At 39.0% G+C, this 20,183-nt stretch overlaps 1 protein-coding gene across 8 annotated transcripts in view; it reads left to right on the top strand.

The window, feature by feature from the left end:
* The window catches only part of PDHX (pyruvate dehydrogenase complex component X), a 79,890-nt gene that overhangs the window by 42,994 nt on the left and 16,713 nt on the right, over positions 1-20,183 (top strand). For 3 of the 8 annotated variants that reach the window (XM_075152391.1, XM_075152393.1, XM_075152397.1), the window contains exons 8-10: positions 6,666-6,724; positions 9,668-9,826; positions 13,406-13,470. In XM_075152391.1, coding sequence (XP_075008492.1) covers positions 6,666-6,724; positions 9,668-9,826; positions 13,406-13,470 — 283 coding nt within the window. The other 5 variants (XR_012673995.1, XM_075152392.1, XM_075152390.1 and 2 more) reach the window with 5 other exon arrangements.

The following is a 20,183-nucleotide window of genomic DNA, read 5'->3' as shown; positions in this document are numbered from 1 at the left end:
GTGGAAGGGAGACAGGCCTGGGTGGGGGCAACGCCTGCCTTCAATTTCCTGCTTGTCCATGAGGTCTAACTAATTCTGATACATTGAGAAATGAGGTTTGACTGCAGCTGTCCAGGAAGAGTAGCCTTCTCAGGAAATCTATCTGGTTTTAAGGCAGAACTTGATAAATTAGTCAAGATCATGTAGTATGATTGACTGCGATAAGTGTAAGTGATTCTTCTGGTCTTAAGTTTCTATAAAATGTGGAATATGTTTCACAAAGAATAATATTTATTTCTAGTGTCTGAGGTTAGCAATATTGTTTATTGAATTGACAATATCTTATCTCTGCCTAAAATGACATGACATCTGTTGCATTTTATCTGCTGGAAATCGGTTGAGATCAGTTGATGTCTAGTTTATCAGTTGCAGCCAAAGTAAATTAGGCATAGCTTTTTAAATTAATTTTCATTCGCTTAGAGGAGAGATTCCTTTTCAAATCAAATTGGGAAAATATTGATTACTCTTTCTTTTGATACGTTTAGCTAATTATGCTGGTGAAAGAATTATTTACTTGTTTACAGAACTTGACTTTTCAATACCTACAAAGTTTGGATACTATTCCAGGCATGCAGATTAATCTCTACCACTTTATAAATTTAATTTTCATTCATAATTTATTCCATTTTATGAAATCTCATTTTCCACACTGTTCAGCTGCGTAAGCAAGTAGTGAAGTTCTGTTTGCTGAAGGAGACATGCACACATACACCTCATAGCCTGGTACTAAGTTTGTACGTGGGTAAAAAATTCTGAAGGCCCATTATTTTATAAAGAGGAGAGCAGTTGTTTGGTTTTTTTTCCTACTACTACACTTTTTTTTTTAAAGACCAAAGTTTGTTTCTAAAGACTAAAGACATTCATGGGAGAATACAGCTGTCTATGCAAGGGGAGGGTACATAAACAATCTCACATGGATTCTTTTTGGTGTTGTTCAATTAGTCGTTTTTTTTCTGGTACCATTTAAATCATTTGTTCTCGATAGTTCAGCTTTTAGATGTGTATCCTCATTATTACACCAAGTAGTAGAAATAGAATTAATAGCATATGCTGTTTTAGGCATTACCACAATAATGAAAAGTAAATATTTATAGGTCTAAGGCAGTGATATGTGACACTTCAAGTTTTGTTCTAAAGCTTCATCATTGCTATCATGGTTTGAAAGCTTACAGGTTCAGGTTCAAATGATAGTTTTCCGAAGCCATGTGAACTCTGCATTCAGTATAGTATAGCAGGATAGTTTTAATTTACATCTTTATTGCTGTACTGATTGAGAAACCGAGTGCTTTCTTTTCCTTTATTGAAGCATTTAGAGAAGAGCGTGAAAGCTGCTGACATTGCTGTGATTTTATTTAACCTGCGCAAATTAGGTCCAGTTCTGAGAAATGCTGCATGTTCTAAGGTTTAACTGAAGTCTGTGAAACCTAGAGGCTTTTACTCACAGAATCAGGCCACAAATATCTTCACACCTGTACAAGCTGGTTAGAGGGGTCTGAATGCTAGCCAAGAAAACTGACCCCAAATCAAAAGGATCGTTAGGCTGTAAAAAAAGAAAGATTTAATCATCAATTGTTGCCCATTCATTCAACTTGAGTCATAACTTTTTACTGAACAATATTTTCAGAGGCTGCACATAATACTGAAGAAAAATCTACCATTTAGAATTCTAAATTACCTTCAGCATTTATGTCAGTTTTGAGACTTTAGTTATCATCAGTCAGTTACTACTTTCAAAGCAAAATATAGTAATGACTTCAAAAAGTCATGAAAGAGTAAGAGGACCTTTTTAGGTTAAAAGTTTTCTAGGTAATAAGTAGGGCTATGTTTAACAAAAATTTTGAAAGGATGAAGAACCTAATCCAAGCTGACAAGGAAGAGAGCCTGAAAGATTGACAGGGGAGGAAATATGAGTTGTTACAACGTATTGCTGTACATCCGAAGGCTGCATTTCTTGAAAATAAGAATGGGGAGGAGCTGAGACTGAAGGAAGAAAAGTTGACAGCTCAGAGGGCTTTCAATGTACAGAGTTGGGAGAGTGAATTTGATGGGTCTGACAACCTGTTTTTTGAGGTCTGTTCTAGAGGGTGGTCCCCCTGAGGTATGGTTCTGTCAAATTGCAGTAGCTTAAGCAATGTCTTAGAGGACACCTTAAATGACAGCCTGGAAAAAATGTGTATCATGTATATTTAATTTTTTTTTTTAAACATTAAGTTTATTCTTTTATACATAATTGGAAACACAGTATTTAAATCAATATGATTTGTAAAAATAAACCTTGTTTTTCATTTGAAGCTTTACTTGGTAATTCAAATGAATTAAAGTGAATCTGAAAGAAAACGTTGGTTTCACAGAAATGATGAGTTTCAGGTGATCTTTTGGGGTATCTGCAACTTGAAATGTATTTGAGCATCCTAGAGGTAGAAGATTCAGTTTGGACTGATGTCAAATAAGAGAAGAAGAGGAGAAGGTGGTTTTTTTTTTTTTTCTAGCTAGCAATGAACAGTAATAAAATAGTTTGTGGTTTTGTGAGTAGATATCCTGATATCACTTCCCTTTTCGGTTCTTGAAAGAAAAGAGCTGGGTACGGAACTGTGGAAAATAGATGGATGTGAGTCTTTTGTTGATAAGGCACTTGTAAAAGTGCACAGGGAGGTAAGAGTTGGCATTTCTTGGTATCCCAGGGAGGTATACACTTTTGTGTGCCCCTTATTCTTAGGTGCAAAGTACTCATTGCACAATGTGCATTAAATAACTTCTCTGTAATAAATAATTTGGTAAAGAGCAAAATGTGGTTTTCTATCACTCAGGAGACAACTGTCAGTTTTAAGTCAATGAAATATAGACTCTAAAGTCACATAAATACTTCTGACCAGTGACATATTGTAAATTGGTAATCTTAAAGTAATATTTTTATTACTGTAGCTTTGGGTGATGATCCACAATTAGCTGTTCTTCAAGCAAATTATGATGAAATCTTTCAGTGATTTGACCAAAATGTTCTTGGTACCTGTCTTTATTTCTTCTTACGAGTTTTTGTTTGTTTGTTTGTTGGGCTTTTTCTGGCATGATGAAGGAGAATAGCAGTAGAACAAGAGTTGAAAGATATCTTTAGCCTTTATGTTTTTTGTGGGGGGTGTTTTGTTGTTTGTTTTCCAAAAAAATGGTATTGTAATTGCCCTAGACAGAGTGCCTAGGTCTTCAGAAGCTTTCCTGATCCCATCTGTAAATGTTTTGTATGACAAGACCGACGTAACTTAAATGAGTAATTTTCTTGTCTTCAGGGAAAGGCAGGCACATTAGCAATCCAGTATTCAATGTGTATTATTTCACATGGACCTGTAGGTAGGTGGGGTTTTTTTGTTGTTGCCACACCCCCCCTACCCCAGAAAGATACTATAGTTTTTCTATGTGGCATCTCTTCCAGCTTAAATCTTTAATAAGGTTCCCCCTACTTGGGTCATCTAGATGCTAGTGCTCAACAGTAGAAGCATTTTTGATTTACTGAAAGCTTTGCTTCTGGGGCAAGGTTAAAAAACATGTTTTCACAGTGCAACATCAAAAAGTATCTTCAAGGTCCGAGTTAAATTTCTTTACATGAATGGGTTATCATATGGATGTGTAGAAAAAGGTTTTCAAGGTTAACCTAATGAAGTTAGCCTTGAAAGGCTCTGTATACAGAGGCACCAGCTAGGTTTTAGACACAATAAGTGTTCACGTGGTGATATGACTGTCTGACAAAGAAGTTGATAATCTTTTCTCTTTCCTTGACCCATGTTTTTGTTGATATAACAAAAGATCTGCTTGCAACCACGTATTCCTAGCAATTTAGACTGTTTTGTTTTTCCTGGGGGTATCCCAATATAGAGGTCTTTTGATGGGGCATTATAGCACAAGGCATAAGCCCTCCAAGAATGTTAGGGTACTTCATAGTCATTTGCTGTTCCTGAGGCTTTACCCTGTGAGTGAATTTTCTCTCAGCTTAGTGTCACAGAGCTGTACACCTAGGAACTAGAATGCTGACATTGGAGGGCTACTGTTAAGTACTGGTGACTAGCCCATGCTTGTTTATCTATTTGTGAGGTCCTAAATTAAATTAGACTGGTATATTCAGATTTTCTAGATGATGATACAGAAGCTGCTTCTCCTTTCACTGGAGTTTTGAATGACTACTTTTTAATGTAAGAGTACCCAGGTCATTTTTCTACCCCTTTTTTTTTTTTTTTTAATGATATCTTATTCACAAGTTACATGTCAAAGACAATTTATGATGTTGATATTTTCTTTAAACAGCAGCAGGTCGTAAGAAATGAAGTAAAAAATTGTCTTCAGAATGAATGCTCACTTAAAATTTTTCACATCTCTACTGCTGCTGTGGATTCTTAATGAATATTTTTTTAAAAATATAGGGATGGGGAAGAACCATATGTCTTTGCATAAAATTGAATTGCAGAGATGGTCCTGGTAGATTTCCACACCCCCCACCCCTGATAGAAATGGTGGTGGTTTCTCCTACATGATGAGATGTAATGTGGAAGTTTTATGCCACATTCTCTACTGTAAGCTGCTTTGGTTTTGGGGGTTGTCCTGGTTCCAACTGGGACAGAGTTAACTTTCTTCCCAGTAGCTTGGGAGGGGGGTGTGTTTTGGGTTTGGTATGAGAGAAGCGTTGATGGCTCATTGGTGCTTTGGTTGTTGCTGGGTGGTGCTTGCACCAGGGACTTTTCTGCCTCCCATGCTCTGCCAGGTGCAGGCGAAGCTGGAGGTGGAGGGAGCATAGCCGGGATGGTTGACCCAGCTGGCCCATGGGGTATTCTATAACATGTGATGTCATGCTTAGTATAAAGCCGGGGGGGGGGGGGGGGGGGGAGCGAGGGACGGGACCCACCTCTCCCACCGTTCGCGACACGTGGTCAGCGAGTGGTGAGCAGTTGCATTGTGCATTGCCTGCTTTGTGTATTCAGTTATTGTTGTTGTTATAATTGTTATTATTACTGTTCTACTTTGTTTTATTTCCATTATTAAACTGTTTTTATCTCAACCCATGAGTATTCCTACTTGTGCCCTCCCGATTTTCTCTCTCATCCTACCGGAGTGGGGGGTGAGTGAGCGGATGTGTGGTGTTTAGTTGCTGGCTGGGGTTAAACCACAACAGGGGTAAAATATAGCAATTATCCTTACTGTAAACTTCAATGACTGAGAGTAAAATATTATCAGACATACTTCATTAAATTGTACTCCTATATTTTCACTGTATTCCTGCCCCCCTAGTGGACAGTGACATTTTTGCCAAGGGTTAGGAGTGTAATATATAAATCAAAATATAAAGTACAAAAATATATTTGATGACCAAGATACAGGTTTGTCTCATGCGAAATTCTGTCAATGCAACATAGTACTTGCAAATTCCATTGTGTTGCATTAGAATTCTGACTCTCTTTTGTACATAGATTGCTAACCATGGCAAACGTTGCAGGTCAGTCATGTGATAAGTGGATACTTGGTTCATTCCTCCAAATTTATAATCACTTAAGAAGATTTCACTTAATATAATTATCTATAAATAATTTTCTATTTACAAAAGCATTTCTAAAGGTATGTGTATTACATGCCATAAACCAGACTCAAAGTAGTTTTGCTTCTTGATCTGTTCAGCTGACAGCAGTGATGATGGTGGTAATGTAGTTTTTTATTGTGAGAATGATGCATTTAATATTGTGTAAATATCATGCATCTTCGGGATAATCTTGTAGCCACTGTGGCATATTCTGTGTTGTATCTATAGTCTTTGCTTCTGCTGCCAGTCCTGATTTTAGTTAGTACTTTTGGTCTAATAAAACTTGGAAAAAAATAATGCAGAGCAAATACAGCCATTGTTTCCATCTCTCCTTTCTCCCAAGCTTTTGGGGAAAGGAAGCAAATGTACTAAGTGTTATGCAGTATTTCTTAGGCTCACATTGAAAAAATCCAGTGCTCTCAAGGTTATTTTACCTGCTTCTGGCTAATGCTGCCTTTTTTTGCGTGTAGCTTTGCTTTTAATTTAACAACTTTGTTACTTTTCATATTATTTTGCAGCCTGGTTTAGAATATATTGTTAACCCATTTTAAGGATTGACAGATGCCTTCACCTTGCTAATTCTTACATTATAAGGCCCCCCAAAGGTCACTGGAGAATAGCATACTTCTGATTTATAGCTGAATAAAAGCTGATCTATGCAATTATTCCAGTTATGCATCACGCTACATAAAGAACTGTAGTCTCCAGGATTGTCTCTGTATATTTAGATCTTACAATAGATTTCTACATAGACAGTAAATATGTAAAGCATAAAACACATATGGGCTGCTACTTATAAGAATGAGTAATACTCAAGTTTGGAGCTTTTTTGACTTCTAGTAACGGCTAGCAAGAATGTCTCTGCTCAGGAGACTTTTCCTTGATGATACTCCTTTTGTGCCAAGGGGGAGAGAAGTTTTATTGCTTTTATGATTGTAGTTTGAAGATGAGTTACTTTCTGGCAATGTTTCAAAGAAGTGAAACTGCTGAACCACTGGAATCTTGTCATCACACAAATGCTGATAAAAAAATCTTATGTTGTGTCTGGTTTTTTTGTTTGTTTGTTTTGCAGATGACATTAAAGTATCTGTAAATGATTTTATTATCAAGGCAACTGCAGTTACTCTAAAGGTAAGTGAATATTGACTTTAAAAAAATGTGATTTATAGTAAACTGCCAAGGAGACGAGAAGTATTTTGTGAGCTTATATGGAGATATGAATGTGATCATAGCAATCTTGTAATTCTTTATCGCTTATTGTCAGGTTTTTTTAAGCTCTTGAGGTAAAATTCTCTACACTGTCTATGGTGTGGACTGTAAAAATGAGAACTCAGTAAAGATCCACTTACTACAGTTACCATCTGCAGATAACAGTAGATGCTTTGTCAACAGACTAAAGCAATTGGCAAGATAAGTCTTCTATTCTTTGCTGTTGCATCTTGTTTTCTCTTACAGATGTAAGAGAATTGTAAACAAATACATATCCAAGTCTTATACCAATCTTGTGTATTACCTCAGATGTATTCTGATGGCATATTCAGTGACCTCTTCTTTGAATTAAAAATTCTTCAGGGAACCAGTCTTTGCTCATTGCAAAAAATTGTCATTATTCCCTTTCTCAATGTAAAAGTTAAAGGATTGCAATACATCCTGTAGTTAAGATCTTAAATTTCATTAGGGTCTACTATTCCGTGCCAAACTACAGAAGCTTCACAGTCTCCATAAGCTAGTTGCATGTTCTCTGGGTAGAACTGGATACATTGCCTTCCAATTTGTGTCGATTGCTCTGCTTGGAAACACTCCCAGTGCCGCTTCATTTTTTGAAACTGAAAGGTTTCAGAGATCCTTCTTTAGGAGAACTCCCACACTTTGGACCTGTTTCCTCAGTCCAGAGTGTCTCAAATATAATCACTTGGAAAACATAAAGTGAAATTAATCTTATTTCCAAACTTGTGAAAAGAAAGAATTGTGATGGTTTCACTTAAACGTGGAGTGTTTTTGGTTTAAATTCAGTTTGCATTTAATTTTAGAATAAGTCATAGGTGGGAGCTCTGACCAGGCTGAAGGCCAGTATTTTTAAGGTTCAGGAGGAAATAGTGTCTTTTAGTGATCACTAACAGCTGGAAAAGGTCTCTGTCATGTAGAAAGATGATTAAGGGGGACACACGCTTGATCCTCTAACTATCCATGGAGGTTGCCCTCATCATCAAGGCAATGTACTTATGTGTGACAATGAATGACTGCAGATTTTGAAGCAGTTTGCTATTGCCATGGATTTGTTACCTTTGCTTTCTGAACAATGCAAGACATGCTCTTTTAGATTGAATGAACTGATAGCGGCTGGTTTGACAGTTTGTGATTGGTTGGCAGACACCTCAAGATACTGCTTTGTATCAGTTTTTAACATGCTAAATTTTTCCTTCACGGTTCTTAGGATCACAAGTCCAATTATGAATTCTACTTTTTGGCTTGGTCACCCCATTTGACAGCCAGAGGTTTGTGAATGTGCCAGTGGGCTCACCAGATGATAGCCCATTAGAACAATTCTGGCTTTCTGGAACAAGGAGGGAGGAGTAAAGCTGGAGGAAGGAATGAAAGCTTCCAGACTGATATCTACAAATGGTTGGGCTCAGTAACAACAGCCGCTATAGCAGCTGTCCTTTAAAAATAAACAGTCTTTCATTGCTGAAGTAATGGGAGAAATAATACTGTCTGGTCTATATCAAAATTAAGACTATTCTAATCATATTGATGTTGATAGGAGAAAATCTTTGTCTCTACCATCTCTTCTGGATACCTTATATAGAGGGTCATACTTGCACAATACCCACTTGAAGGCATCTTACAACTGTGTATACTATGGGACTTTCCTGAAGTTTCTTTAACTTGCAAAGAGGAGTACTACCATTGTTTTTGTGTTGGTTTTTTTGTTTTTGTTTTTTTTTTAATTATACATTCTGGTGTTAAAGAACAGGAGCTGAGAGTACTGTTACACTGCTTCTTCTAGGAGTGGAGTTAGTTTAGATAGAGATAGATAGATGAGTTAGTTTAGATAGAGATATATAGATAGTGGAGTTAGTTTAGAGATAGATAGATAGTGGAGTTAGTTTAGGTAGAGATAGATAGATAGTGGAGTTAGTTTAGATAGAGATAATGTGTCCCTCCCATACTTTTTTCTGGAATACCTTCTCCACTATGAAGTCAACTTCCTAATTCCTAATTTCATTAAGGTCACTAGATACTAATCTTGGATTTATTGGAAATAGTACCTTCACAGTATCTATGACCAATTACCTGAGACTTCACCTATATGTTGGGTTTTTTTTCCCCCTGAGCTGTTTCATCTTTATATGGTAAACTCAAAAACCTCATTGAAATTATCAGTAAACACTATCTCAATTTTAATTGAGTCCACACACAAAAAAAATAATCTGATGCATTTTAGGAGAACCTCATCTGAATAACAGTGAGTGTACCTGCAGCATATTCTATTTGTAGCTTCCTTTGAGAGTCATGCTTGAGACACGAGTGGAAAACAACACATGGGTATAGTAGGATGTCCATTTCCATGCTTTTTAAGTCAATATCCTGTGATTTATTTTGGGGAGAAATGATAGTGCTTTGTAGCTTTGCATGTTGGGCATCCGTAAGGTGGTTTCAGTGACTCCTGAAGGAACCTGTAGGCTTTTGTTAATTTTTTTCCAGCAGCACCAAAAAATCTTCTGGCTGCCCTGCCATTTTCAGTTCCTGGAGCATACATTCATGCTTTTTGACAAAGTAAGTTTAAATAAAATAAAATAAATGCAAGCTAGTCATGTACATCTATTCTTAGACCCTCACAGTGATTTTTTTTTTCTTTTGTCTTGCTTGTGGCAGTCCTGATGACAGATGTGACCTGTTCTTTTGCCTTCATTTACAGACAGCAATCTGTGATGCCCTAATTAATTTGGTGAATGCCTATATGTAGCTATGTGTCTAAAAGGATTTTCCTTTTTCTTGATAATTGATTGCACCATTGTTCTTTTAATAGCTGTTAAAACAGTTCTTTTTTTACTCTCTCTGTCTCTCTTCTAGCAAATGCCAGACGTGAACGTAACCTGGGATGGAGAAGTCTGCAGGCAGCTGCAGTCCATTGACATTTCTATTGCTGTGGCGACAGACCGAGGTCTCATTACACCTATCATAAAAGATGTTGCTGCCAAGGGAATAAAGGAAATTGCTGCCTCTGCCAAGGTAGATCTTAAATCTACGGTAGGCTGAGGAATATAGTAGCTATATAGTTTTTCTGTAGCAGAAAATGTAGCATGACCGAGATACATACCAGTAATAACACAGGCAGTTTCAAAATGGATCTAACGCAGTTTCCGCATTCCTTAGACTTCAGAATTATTATTATTAGTTTTGCAACTCTTCATTTTTAATTAACAATAACTTAGCCATCATGTTATTTAGTTGAATGCTGGCTAGACTGTTTGAAAAACAAACCTGTACAGACTTCTGCCATTTAAAATAATTGTATTTCTTTAATCCTCATGAGAAAACTAGATAATGTTAATTTCTTTAGTATTTCTGGTCTTTGGATTTGAGATTTTGTTTGTTTGGGAGGTTTTCCCCCACCTTTCCCAGAAATTTGCTTATAGCTGCTTGTGTTACTCCCTGTGCAGTTATATTATGGCACTTACTTCTGTCTGCATTTTTTCAATATACGGTTCAGTTGAGGATGTCACCCGAAAGGTAACATTAAACTCCTCAGACTAATGAGCAGTATTTTGCATAGACCAGGTGCCAGTTAGATTGACTTGAATCTGTGGCAGTTGTTGCCAGCCACAGAAGTATTTTATGGCAAGCAAAAATACAATGAATGATGAAATGTCCCAAGACAAGCCTTTTTTTATCATTTAATGAGTGCTAATCAAAGGCCTACAGTATCTGAGGAATGCAATGGAAGTAGCTGCTAGGGCATAAAACTGTCCCAAAACAAAGCTGCACTCTGTAAATTTTTGTCTTTTACTGAAAACTACAGAAATCATAATAGTCTGTTGTTGGTTGTTCCCCTCCGCCAACAAGTTGTAGCAGAAAAGGCATAAGTGTCATGCCACAAAACATTTATAATTGGATGTTTTTAAGATTTTTCTAGTCCATATTGCTTATTTAATGTTGAATGTGTTGTGAAAGCAAATCCTTTCACTAATATAATAGCCAGCCAAGGAGAAAGGTCAGCTGAGATTGTTACATTATTCTATGGTTAGTGATAGAATGACAAGAAAAAAAGCATTATGAGAAGTGAAATATAGGTAGTGCTTTCATTATCATCCCCAATACCTGTGATACTGTGATGCAGTATTACAAACCTCTGTTACCATAAATTAGCGTCCTGCAGTTCCCGTGATGGGAATGTACGCTTGCATTATGTTTAATAGGACTATGATAAAGTAAGGATTCCTCTTTCATTTCAAATGGAATGTGTGTAACATAGATCACACTACGCAATATGAAAGTCGTTGGGTCACAGAGATTGCAGCTGTCCACACCAACATAATTTTACTTTTCAACTTCTTCACTGAATTATTGAAATAAATATGTACCTGACATGCACATGTGGGAGGCACAAACTGAAACTGCAGCTGCTTCTTTACCAGTCTCCCTGTAGTTTGGCAGGCGCTGTCTTTGTGTAGATTGCTTATATGGCCTCTTCTGCTGCATGAACTTCTTTCCAGGTCATGTGCATCCTAGCACCATATTTCATCATTCAAATAATGCAATTGCACATATGCATTACTCTCGTATTGACCCTATTGTGTGAACGCTGTTTACATGGCTATTGTCTTCTGGTTCACTAATTATTCAGAGATAAATAAAAGCCTAAAATAAAATTCAGTGTATCCTTTTAACTTTTAAATTCATAATAAGGGTGTCAAAATTTTGTAAAACTTGGTATAAGCTTGAATTATTTAGTAGGCGATTCATTAGAATGAGATTCTTTTAAACTTCTAAGCATGTATATTTCTAAGCAGTCATTACCGTGGCCTTTCAGAACCCTTGCCTGAAAGATGTTTAGAAATGTATACAGGGAAGACAGTTGTTTACCATGACCAACATGAAAGGGGATTAATCCATGTCACAACTATAATTACTAACCAAATCATTACCTGTGCGGAAGTTTATTTTGTAATGACTCTACCTCCACCCACATGCAAACAAAAGAAGTCAATTCAATCATAGTTTCCACTTATTGACTCTGGTCCTTAAAAGCAGGGGTGAGGTTTCATAGAAATTACCTCTTGGTAGATTGAATTGAGTGCTTGACAGGATATTCATAGAACACATGTAGAAAATCCCGGGAAAGCAAAATGGGCAATTCCTGGAAAGCAATCTAGAAATTAAAAAAAAAAAAGGGGGGGGGGAAGGTCAATTCCTAGAAAGAACATGGAAAAAATCCTAGAAAAAGAAAACAGTGGTAGAATTCCTAAAAAGGGAGTGGAAAATTCCTAGAAAACAGAGGGGATTCATGGAATAATCTCCAAGAAAGTTTCACAGATATGATATATCACTTTTTCATGTTGTGATAAAGTAGATTTTTCGATTTTTATTCACTTCCACTGAAATTTCCCTAACATGAAACTAATGATAGTTTCCAGTCATTTAATTATTATTGTTACAGAAGAAGGCAAATACAAACAGACTGTCTTGCTTTTATCAGTCTTCCCAGAAGCATATCTGAGTCTATTTCCCTGACTGTGCTTTTGGAAACAGTTCTTTTTGTCTTAAAATGTCATAATGTTGCAATTGTCATAATGTGACATTCTCCATGCACTTTTGCACGTGCAGAATAAATATGATACAAGCCAAAAACACTAAATGTATTCTGTATGAATAGGATAGATCATCTGTCCTGCATATATTCCCACTTCAGTCTCTGCTGTCAGTTGAAGAGCTTCTCATTTTGAAAAGGTTGCTACTAATGGAGAAGTCATCCAACACGTTTCCAGTCACCACCTTTTCCATTGGATACTCACAGGGTGTTAGTAACGGGTTGGTGGCTGAATAACTGGCTCTTGACCCACCAATGAGTGCTATTTCTCTTGAGGTCCACAGAGTCCTTTCTTCATTATGTGACAACTACTGTAAGAATTATTCATCCTGATTCCTACTGTTTCTGTCTAAGGAGGCCTCTGAGCTAGAAACATTCTAGGTGGGGATAAGGTTCTTTTTCTCTGTGATCTTATCTTAGAACATAGTATGAACTTCTTGGGCTGTATTTTGAACAAAACATTTGTGGACTGTTTCTTCTGTTATATTTAGAAGTAGAAAAGTCTTTCAAATGAAATGGAGGTCACAAGAAGGGTGGTCTTTAAGGTAGTTGAATACTTAGCTGGAAGAAATACATTCTCTCAATCTGCTAGAAAGTTCTGAAGTGGTACATGGTAGTTTCTTTAAACAAATACATTAAGAAGAATACTGTGAATTTGTCTCATCAGTATTTTGCTAGATATTTTTATCATCTAAAAACACCAGAGAGAATGGTAGTTCCACTGTGAAAACTGGAGCAAGATTTGTAAGGTGAGAGAACAGCTTTTATTGAACAGCCAATATCATTGAGAAATTGAAGTTTTGTGTCCTAGTCTCTTTGCCAAATAATTGCAGCTACAACAGCAGTGTTGCTGAGGTGCTTCCCTAAATCCAAAAGCAGATGACTTTTTCATGACTGTATAGTACTTATAACGCCTTACTGAAAGTAAAAAGAATTAGTCTATTACAACACTTTAATTTCTTTCCTCTCTCCTCTTCTTTTTCTTCTTTCATTTTCCTTAGGCTCTAGCAAAGAAAGCAAGAGATGGAAAACTGTTACCGGAAGAATACCAGGGAGGATCTTTTAGGTAAAACTCTCTAGCAGCATTTAATACATGCAGTGTGGGTTCAGAACTGTTTTATTCTCAGCTATTCCACTGAGAATTACCTTTTAAAATCTTGCTCCATTTAGGATGAAACTCCATGTGATGATTCTGAGGGCCAAACCTAGCCTGAGTGCCCTGTATCACGAGGAAACAATTATCTTGGTACAGGTTTATTTCATTTGGGCCTCGTGTGAAATTCATGTTTTTCATACCGAGACTGATCTGACTTTTATTTTTGCACCTAATCTTTCCCAATTGCAGAAGAACTGGGGTTTGGGTTTGGGTTTTTTGGGGGTTTTTTTGTTGTTTTGTTTTTTTTTTTTTTTAATTGCATTCTGTAGTTAGGAAAATCCATTGATAATAGTTTTAAAAGAAATACTTTAAAAGGAGTTGTTTGGCAGAGGTATCTCAGCAGACTGTGATGTCCAGTTTGTCTTCAATTAACTCTTCAGAGGAATGTCTCTAAAAGGGCAAAAAAAAGTTACAGCAAAGTTGTGGTGTTAACTCTTATAGCTTACTTTTAACTGAAACATTAAAAACTGAGTAGATCAATTTTAAGTAGTAGCATACATTTAGTAAATTTTTTTTTCTATAAAACGTACTCTGCAAAAAAGAGCTAGTGAACTCAGTGATGAGAAATAAATGGCATGTGTAAAACACTAGCATAAATGTAATGACACAGTTGCACAATTAATTTCTCAGCTGACTTTTTACACTCCCCAAGTTTCTAAAACTTTTAATGTACTGTACTTTGCAGTAGCATCAAGCAACATTTTTTGTTATATAAACTTTAGCTTAGCTCACTTTTTGTCAATTTTTTTAAAAGCTAATTCTGAATGCTTATGTTAATCATATCTTCTAGAATAGATAGTTTATGATGAGAGTAATACTGCAGACTTCTACCTTGCTGTAATGTATATTAATGTGCCTGGGTTGCAACTGTCTGGAGTATGTGGCTCTCATGCTGGAGGAGTGGTCAAAGAAATCTCTGAAGCCTTTCAGCAGAAAAAATGTGTGGAAATGCAGCAGTGGAGGCTTGGATGTCTTCATCATCACAAATGGCCCCTAAGTGTGAACTGTGGGCATTTCACTGGTAACAGGTGGCAGTAGTGAGAACAGCTGTGTGAGGTGTGAGCAGGTGCTTAGCCTCTCGGAGCTACGAGAGGAAGTAGAAAGGTTAAGAAGCATCAGGGAGTCTGAGAAAGAGATAGACCGGTGGAACCATGCTCTGCCCTCCCTGAGACAGAAACAGGAACAGCCACCGGCAAAAAACCAAGGTCAAGGGCATCCTGTATCCTCCCCCCACCAGCCTGAAGGCAATAGCTTAAAGGAAAGGAGTGAATGGAGGCAAGTCCACACTCAGGGTGGCAGGCGAACCCCCTCCTTGCCCACCTCGCCTTCCCAGGTGCTTCTGTACAACAGGTCTGAGGCTGTGGATGTGGAAGGCCAGTCAATGGATGATGTGTATGACGGTCCATCTACACCAGAGGTGTTGCCAAGGTCAGAAAGGCCTACCCCCCATATCACGACCACCACCATGAAGAAGAAAAGATGGGTTATAGTTGTTGGCGACTCCCTTCTGAGGGGAGCAGAGGGTCCAATATGCTGGACAGACCCTCCTCTTAGGGAAGTCTGCTGCCTGCCTGGGGCCCGGCTTAAGGACATCACCAGGGAACTTCCTAGCCTGGTACGGCCCTCGGACTATTACCCATTACCGCTCTTCCATGTGGCTGGTGATGAAGCCGCAACGTGTAGTCCAGGGGCGATCAAAAGAGTCTTCAGGGCCTGGGGACGGTTGGTAAGGGAATCTGGAGCACAGGTTATTTTTTCCCCTCTCCTTCCAGTTGTAGGCAGCGACATTGGAAGAAACAGACGCACCCAGTCAATTAATACATGGCTCTGTGGCTGGTGTGACCGCCACAATTTTGGGTTTTTCGATAACAGGATGGTCTACATGGCACCAGGCCTCCTGGCATCAGATGGGATTCACCTTTCTCAAAGGGGGAAGAGGGTCTTTGCTCACAAGCTAGCAGGGCTCACTGACAGAGTTTTAAACTAGACTTGAAGGAGGAAGGGGGATAATATCAGGCTTGCCCATGACAAGCTGTGGGATGACTCGCCAAGGTTAGAGGGACGGAGTGCTAGCGAGGGCCCTCAGACAGTTGCTCTGAGATGTGCTGGCTACACTGGAGCACAAACAGTGGTAGCAGGGACAGGTATCCTGGGAATAGTATAGGAATGCTGCCCAGTTGTGCAGGCATAGGGTCAGGAAGGCGAAGGCATGGCTGGACCTGAACTTGGCAAGGATGCAAAGAATAATAAGAAGGGCTTCTACAGGTATGTCATCCAGAACAGGAAGGTTAAAGAAAGCGTATCCCCCTGATGAGCAAGACTGGCAAACTTGTAGCAACGGACGAGGAGAAAGCTGAGGTACTCGAAAACTTTTTTTGCCTCAGTCTTCACTGGCAGCCTCTCTTCCCACACCTCTCAAGAGGATGGACCACAAGATGGGGACAGGGGGAGCAAAGTCCTTCCCACTGTAAGAGAAGATCAGGTTCGTGACCACCTGAGGAACCTGAATATACATAAGTCTGTGGGACCTGATGAGATGCATCCCAGAGTTCTGAGGCAATTGGCTGATGTAGTTGCCAAGCCAGTCTCCATAATATTTGAAAAGTCAAGGCAGTCAGGTGAAGTCCTTGGTGATTGGAAAAAGGGAAGCATTGCACCCATTTTTAAAAAGGGTAGAAAGGAGGACCCTGGGAACTACCAACCTGTCAGCCTCACCTCTGTGCCTGGGAAGATCATGGAACAGATCCTCCTAGAAGCTATGCTAAGGCACATAGAGGACATGGAGGTGATTCGAGACAGCCAGCATGGCTTCACCAAGGGCAAGTCCTGCCTGACCAACCTACTTCTATGCAGTGCAGTGACTATATTAGTGGACAAGAGAAGAGCCACTGATGTTAAATGATATCAGACATCTGGACTTATGAAAAGGCCTTTGACACGGTCCCCCCCAACATCCTTCTTTTTAAATTGGAGAGATATGGGTTGGCTGGATGGTGGCATCCAGAGAGCAGTGGTCAATGGCTCAATGTCCAGATGGAGATCAGTGATGAGTGGTGGCCCTCAGAGGTCCATATTGGGATGAGTACTGTTTAATATCTTCATCAGTGACATAGTGGGATTGAGTGCACCCTCAGCAAGTCTGCAGATGATGCCAAGCTGAGTGGTGCAGCTGACAGGCCTGAGGGAAGGGATGCTATTCAGAGGAGGCTGGACAAGCTTGAGAAGTGGGCCCAGGTGAACCTCATGAAGTTCAACAAGGGCAAGTGCAAGGTCCTGCACCTGGGTCAGGGCAACCCCTGGTATCAATACAGGTTGGGGGATGAAAGGATTGAGAGCAGATTGATGAAGAATGGGACATGAGCCGGCAATGTACACTTGCAGCCCAGAAAGCCAACTGTATCCTGGGCTGTGTCAAAAAAAGCGTGGCCAGCAGGTCGAGGGAGGTGATTCTGCCCCTCTGCTCTGGTGAGACCCCACCTGCAGTACTGCGTCCAGCTCTGGAACCCTCAGCACAAGAAAGACATCGACCTGTTAGAGCGGTTCCAGAAGAGGACCACAGAAATGATCAGGGGGATGGAACGCCTCTGATGGAGTTGGGTTGTTCAGCCTGGGGAAGAGAAGGCTCCAGGGACACCTTATTGCAGCCATTCAGTATTTAAAGGGGGCTTATAAGAAGGATGGGGACAGACTTTTTAGCGGGGCCTGTTGCAACAGGACACGGAGTAATGGTTTTAAACTGAAAGAGGGTAGGTTTAGACTAGATAGAAGGAAGAAATTTTTTATAATGAGGGTGGTGAACCACTGGAGCGGGTTACCCAGAGAGGTTGTGGATGCCCCATCCCTGGAAACATTCAAGGTCAGGTTGGATAGGGCTCTGAGCAACCTGATCTAGTTGAAGATGTCCGTGCTTATTGCAGGTCATCTAGTGACCTCTAAAGGTCCCTTCCAACCCAAACTGTTCTATGTTTCTATACAGATTAATCTTTTTTCCACTTTTTGCAGTAAGTATAACAAAAAGGAGGAGATGGTGGGCCAGCTTTCTCTGTGGACAATCTGTCACAAAAGAATCCAAGCCTTTTCTAATATACCACTTCCCACTTGGTGACACAGACAAAAAATGTTCAAGGGAGAAAGGCATGAGGCGGCTTTCCTATGCCTGATGATATCTAGATGCCCAAATTGTATCACTTGATTATCAGCAGCCATTGTAAATTGAAGTTGTGAGGTTCAATCTAAAAGACATTTGGCTTGGAATAGGGACAGGCAAAGTTTATTTGAAGATATCACTTTTCCTGTCCTACTTTCTGCCTTGCAATGCAAGGATATATTATTGTAAAGAAATGGGACTTTAAAAAGGTACATTAGTTGTAATTGCAAAAATCCCAAATCCTTGAGTGTCTGAATGTGCCCAACTGAAATCCAGTTCAGATCTATTTTAAAGTTAATGGGTTTGGCCTTGGGAGAGAATTAGGTCATAGCAGTCATTGAATATAGATTATTTCTTCTAGGGGATATACAATTTCTGGCATTACTCATAACTCTTTTCTCTTTCATTCAGTATTTCCAATCTGGGCATGTTTGGCGTCAATGATTTCACTGCAGTCATAAACCCTCCTCAGGCCTGCATCCTAGCTGTGGGCCGAGCAAGACCAGAGCTCAAGGTTGTGGAAGATGAAGAAGGGAATGAGAAACTTAAGCAGCATCAACTCATGACAGTGACTCTTTCAAGTGATGGTCGGGTGGTAGATGATGAACTGGCTTCAAAGTTTCTGGAGACCTTGAAAGCCAACATAGAGAATCCAATGCGACTTGCCTTGTGTTAAACTCGGTGAAGATTGCTTCTTGTTTTGACAGCATAACTGTTACATACTTAGGGTTGTTTTTCTGTATAGAGGAGTAAATAGTTACTGTGAGATGAACAGTTAAAATATTTAATTTATTGAATTAAAGTGGAAAACTCTTGATTTTCATGCTTTTAGTATTTTGCAATGACCAGGTTTTATACTGTAAATCTAAAAGACTTTAAAGTATGTTATACTACGTTTCTTTAAATATTTAGTACTAATGGCACATAACATTTGCGTAGAAAAGTCAATCTCCTCTGTAAAGGAAAATTCAAGAAAACTTTATGAAATTTAAAAGGGAGTCATAGAATAGTTTGGGTCAGAAGGGACCTTTAGAGGTCATCTAGTCCAATCCCCCCCTGCAATGAGCAGGGATATCTTCAACTAGATCAGGTTGCTCAGAGCCCTGTCCAACCTGACCTTGAATGTTTCCAGGGATGGGGCATTTACCACCTCTCTGGGCAGCCTGTTCCGGTGTTTCACCACCTTCATTGTAAAAAATTTCATCCTTCTATCTAGTCTAAATCCTCCCTTTTTTAGTTTAAAACCATTACCCCTTGTCCTGTCGCAACAGGCCCTGCTAAAAAGTTTGTCCCCATCTTTCTTAAGGTGTCCCTGGAGCCTTCTCTTCTCCAGGCTGAAGAACCCCAACTCTCTCAGCCTTTCTTCATAGGAGAGGCGTTCCATCCCCCTGATAATCTTTGTGGCCTTCCTCTGGACCCGGTCCAAAAGGTTCATGTCTTTTTTGTACTGAGGACTCCAGAGCTGGATGCAGTACTCCAGGTGGGGTCTTTCCTGTGCTGAGATGGGATGCTTTATTTAAGAGTTAAATATCTAGCTTTTAGAGTGAGGAAAGCAAGAATCATAATTGAGCAAAGTGCTGCTATGAATCCTTGTCAATACTGAGATAGCTGAATAACTAAATTATATTGCTGCAGTAGAAAATTTTTCAGTTTTCAGAAGACTTTTCTGGCATGTTGTGTCATCCAAATTAGATTGAAATAAGATTTATAAGACTTTGACAGATATTTCAATGGCTTCCTACATAAGAGCAAAGACATTACAAACCAAAAAAGTTTTGGTTTAATTTCATTTACATCACAGATTTAACTGTTCTTTATCTTCTCTCTACTCTGCTCTGGTAAGACCTAAACTAAGAGCGGGAGGATTTAGATTTAGATACAAGGAAGGAATTTTTTACAATGAAGGTGGTGAAACACCGGAACAGGCTGCCCAGAGAGGTGGTAGATGCCCCCATCCCTGGAAGCATTCAAGGTCAGGTTGGACAGGGCTCTGAGCAACCTGATCTAGTTGAAGATGTCCCTGCTCATTGCAGGGGGGTTGGACTAGATGACCTCTAAAGGTTCCTTCCAACCCAAACTATTCTATGATTTTCCTTTACTATAAGTTATGCTGAAGAAAACAAGATGACTCTGGAGATGAATGGGGAAAAGCAATGACAGGAAATTCTGAGACTAAATTATATCATAGATAAAAAAAGTAATTTCTCAAAATATTAAGTAATCTGGTGAAATCCACAGCTTCATTCATATAATTAGAACTCATTCAACACATTTAAACTGTAGGTGCATCTATTTTTTCCAGTATTTTAAGATAACTGCATAACCTAATGCCTTGCAGAGGGGTAGAGAGGAGAACAACTTGTCTGAATAAATGTATTCTCCGTAAAGGATGGAATCTCAGCATCGTTGATTTTTAGTTTTCGATGGAACCAACATTTTGTGGGTTTTTTTTAAAAAAAAATGTAATAGGTTTTCT

This window comes from Calonectris borealis, chromosome 5 (assembly GCF_964195595.1).
Source record: "Calonectris borealis chromosome 5, bCalBor7.hap1.2, whole genome shotgun sequence".
Classification (NCBI taxonomy): Eukaryota; Metazoa; Chordata; class Aves; order Procellariiformes; family Procellariidae; genus Calonectris; species Calonectris borealis.
Note: the sequence above shows the minus strand (reverse complement) of the source record. Positions and strands in the feature narration are given on the sequence as shown.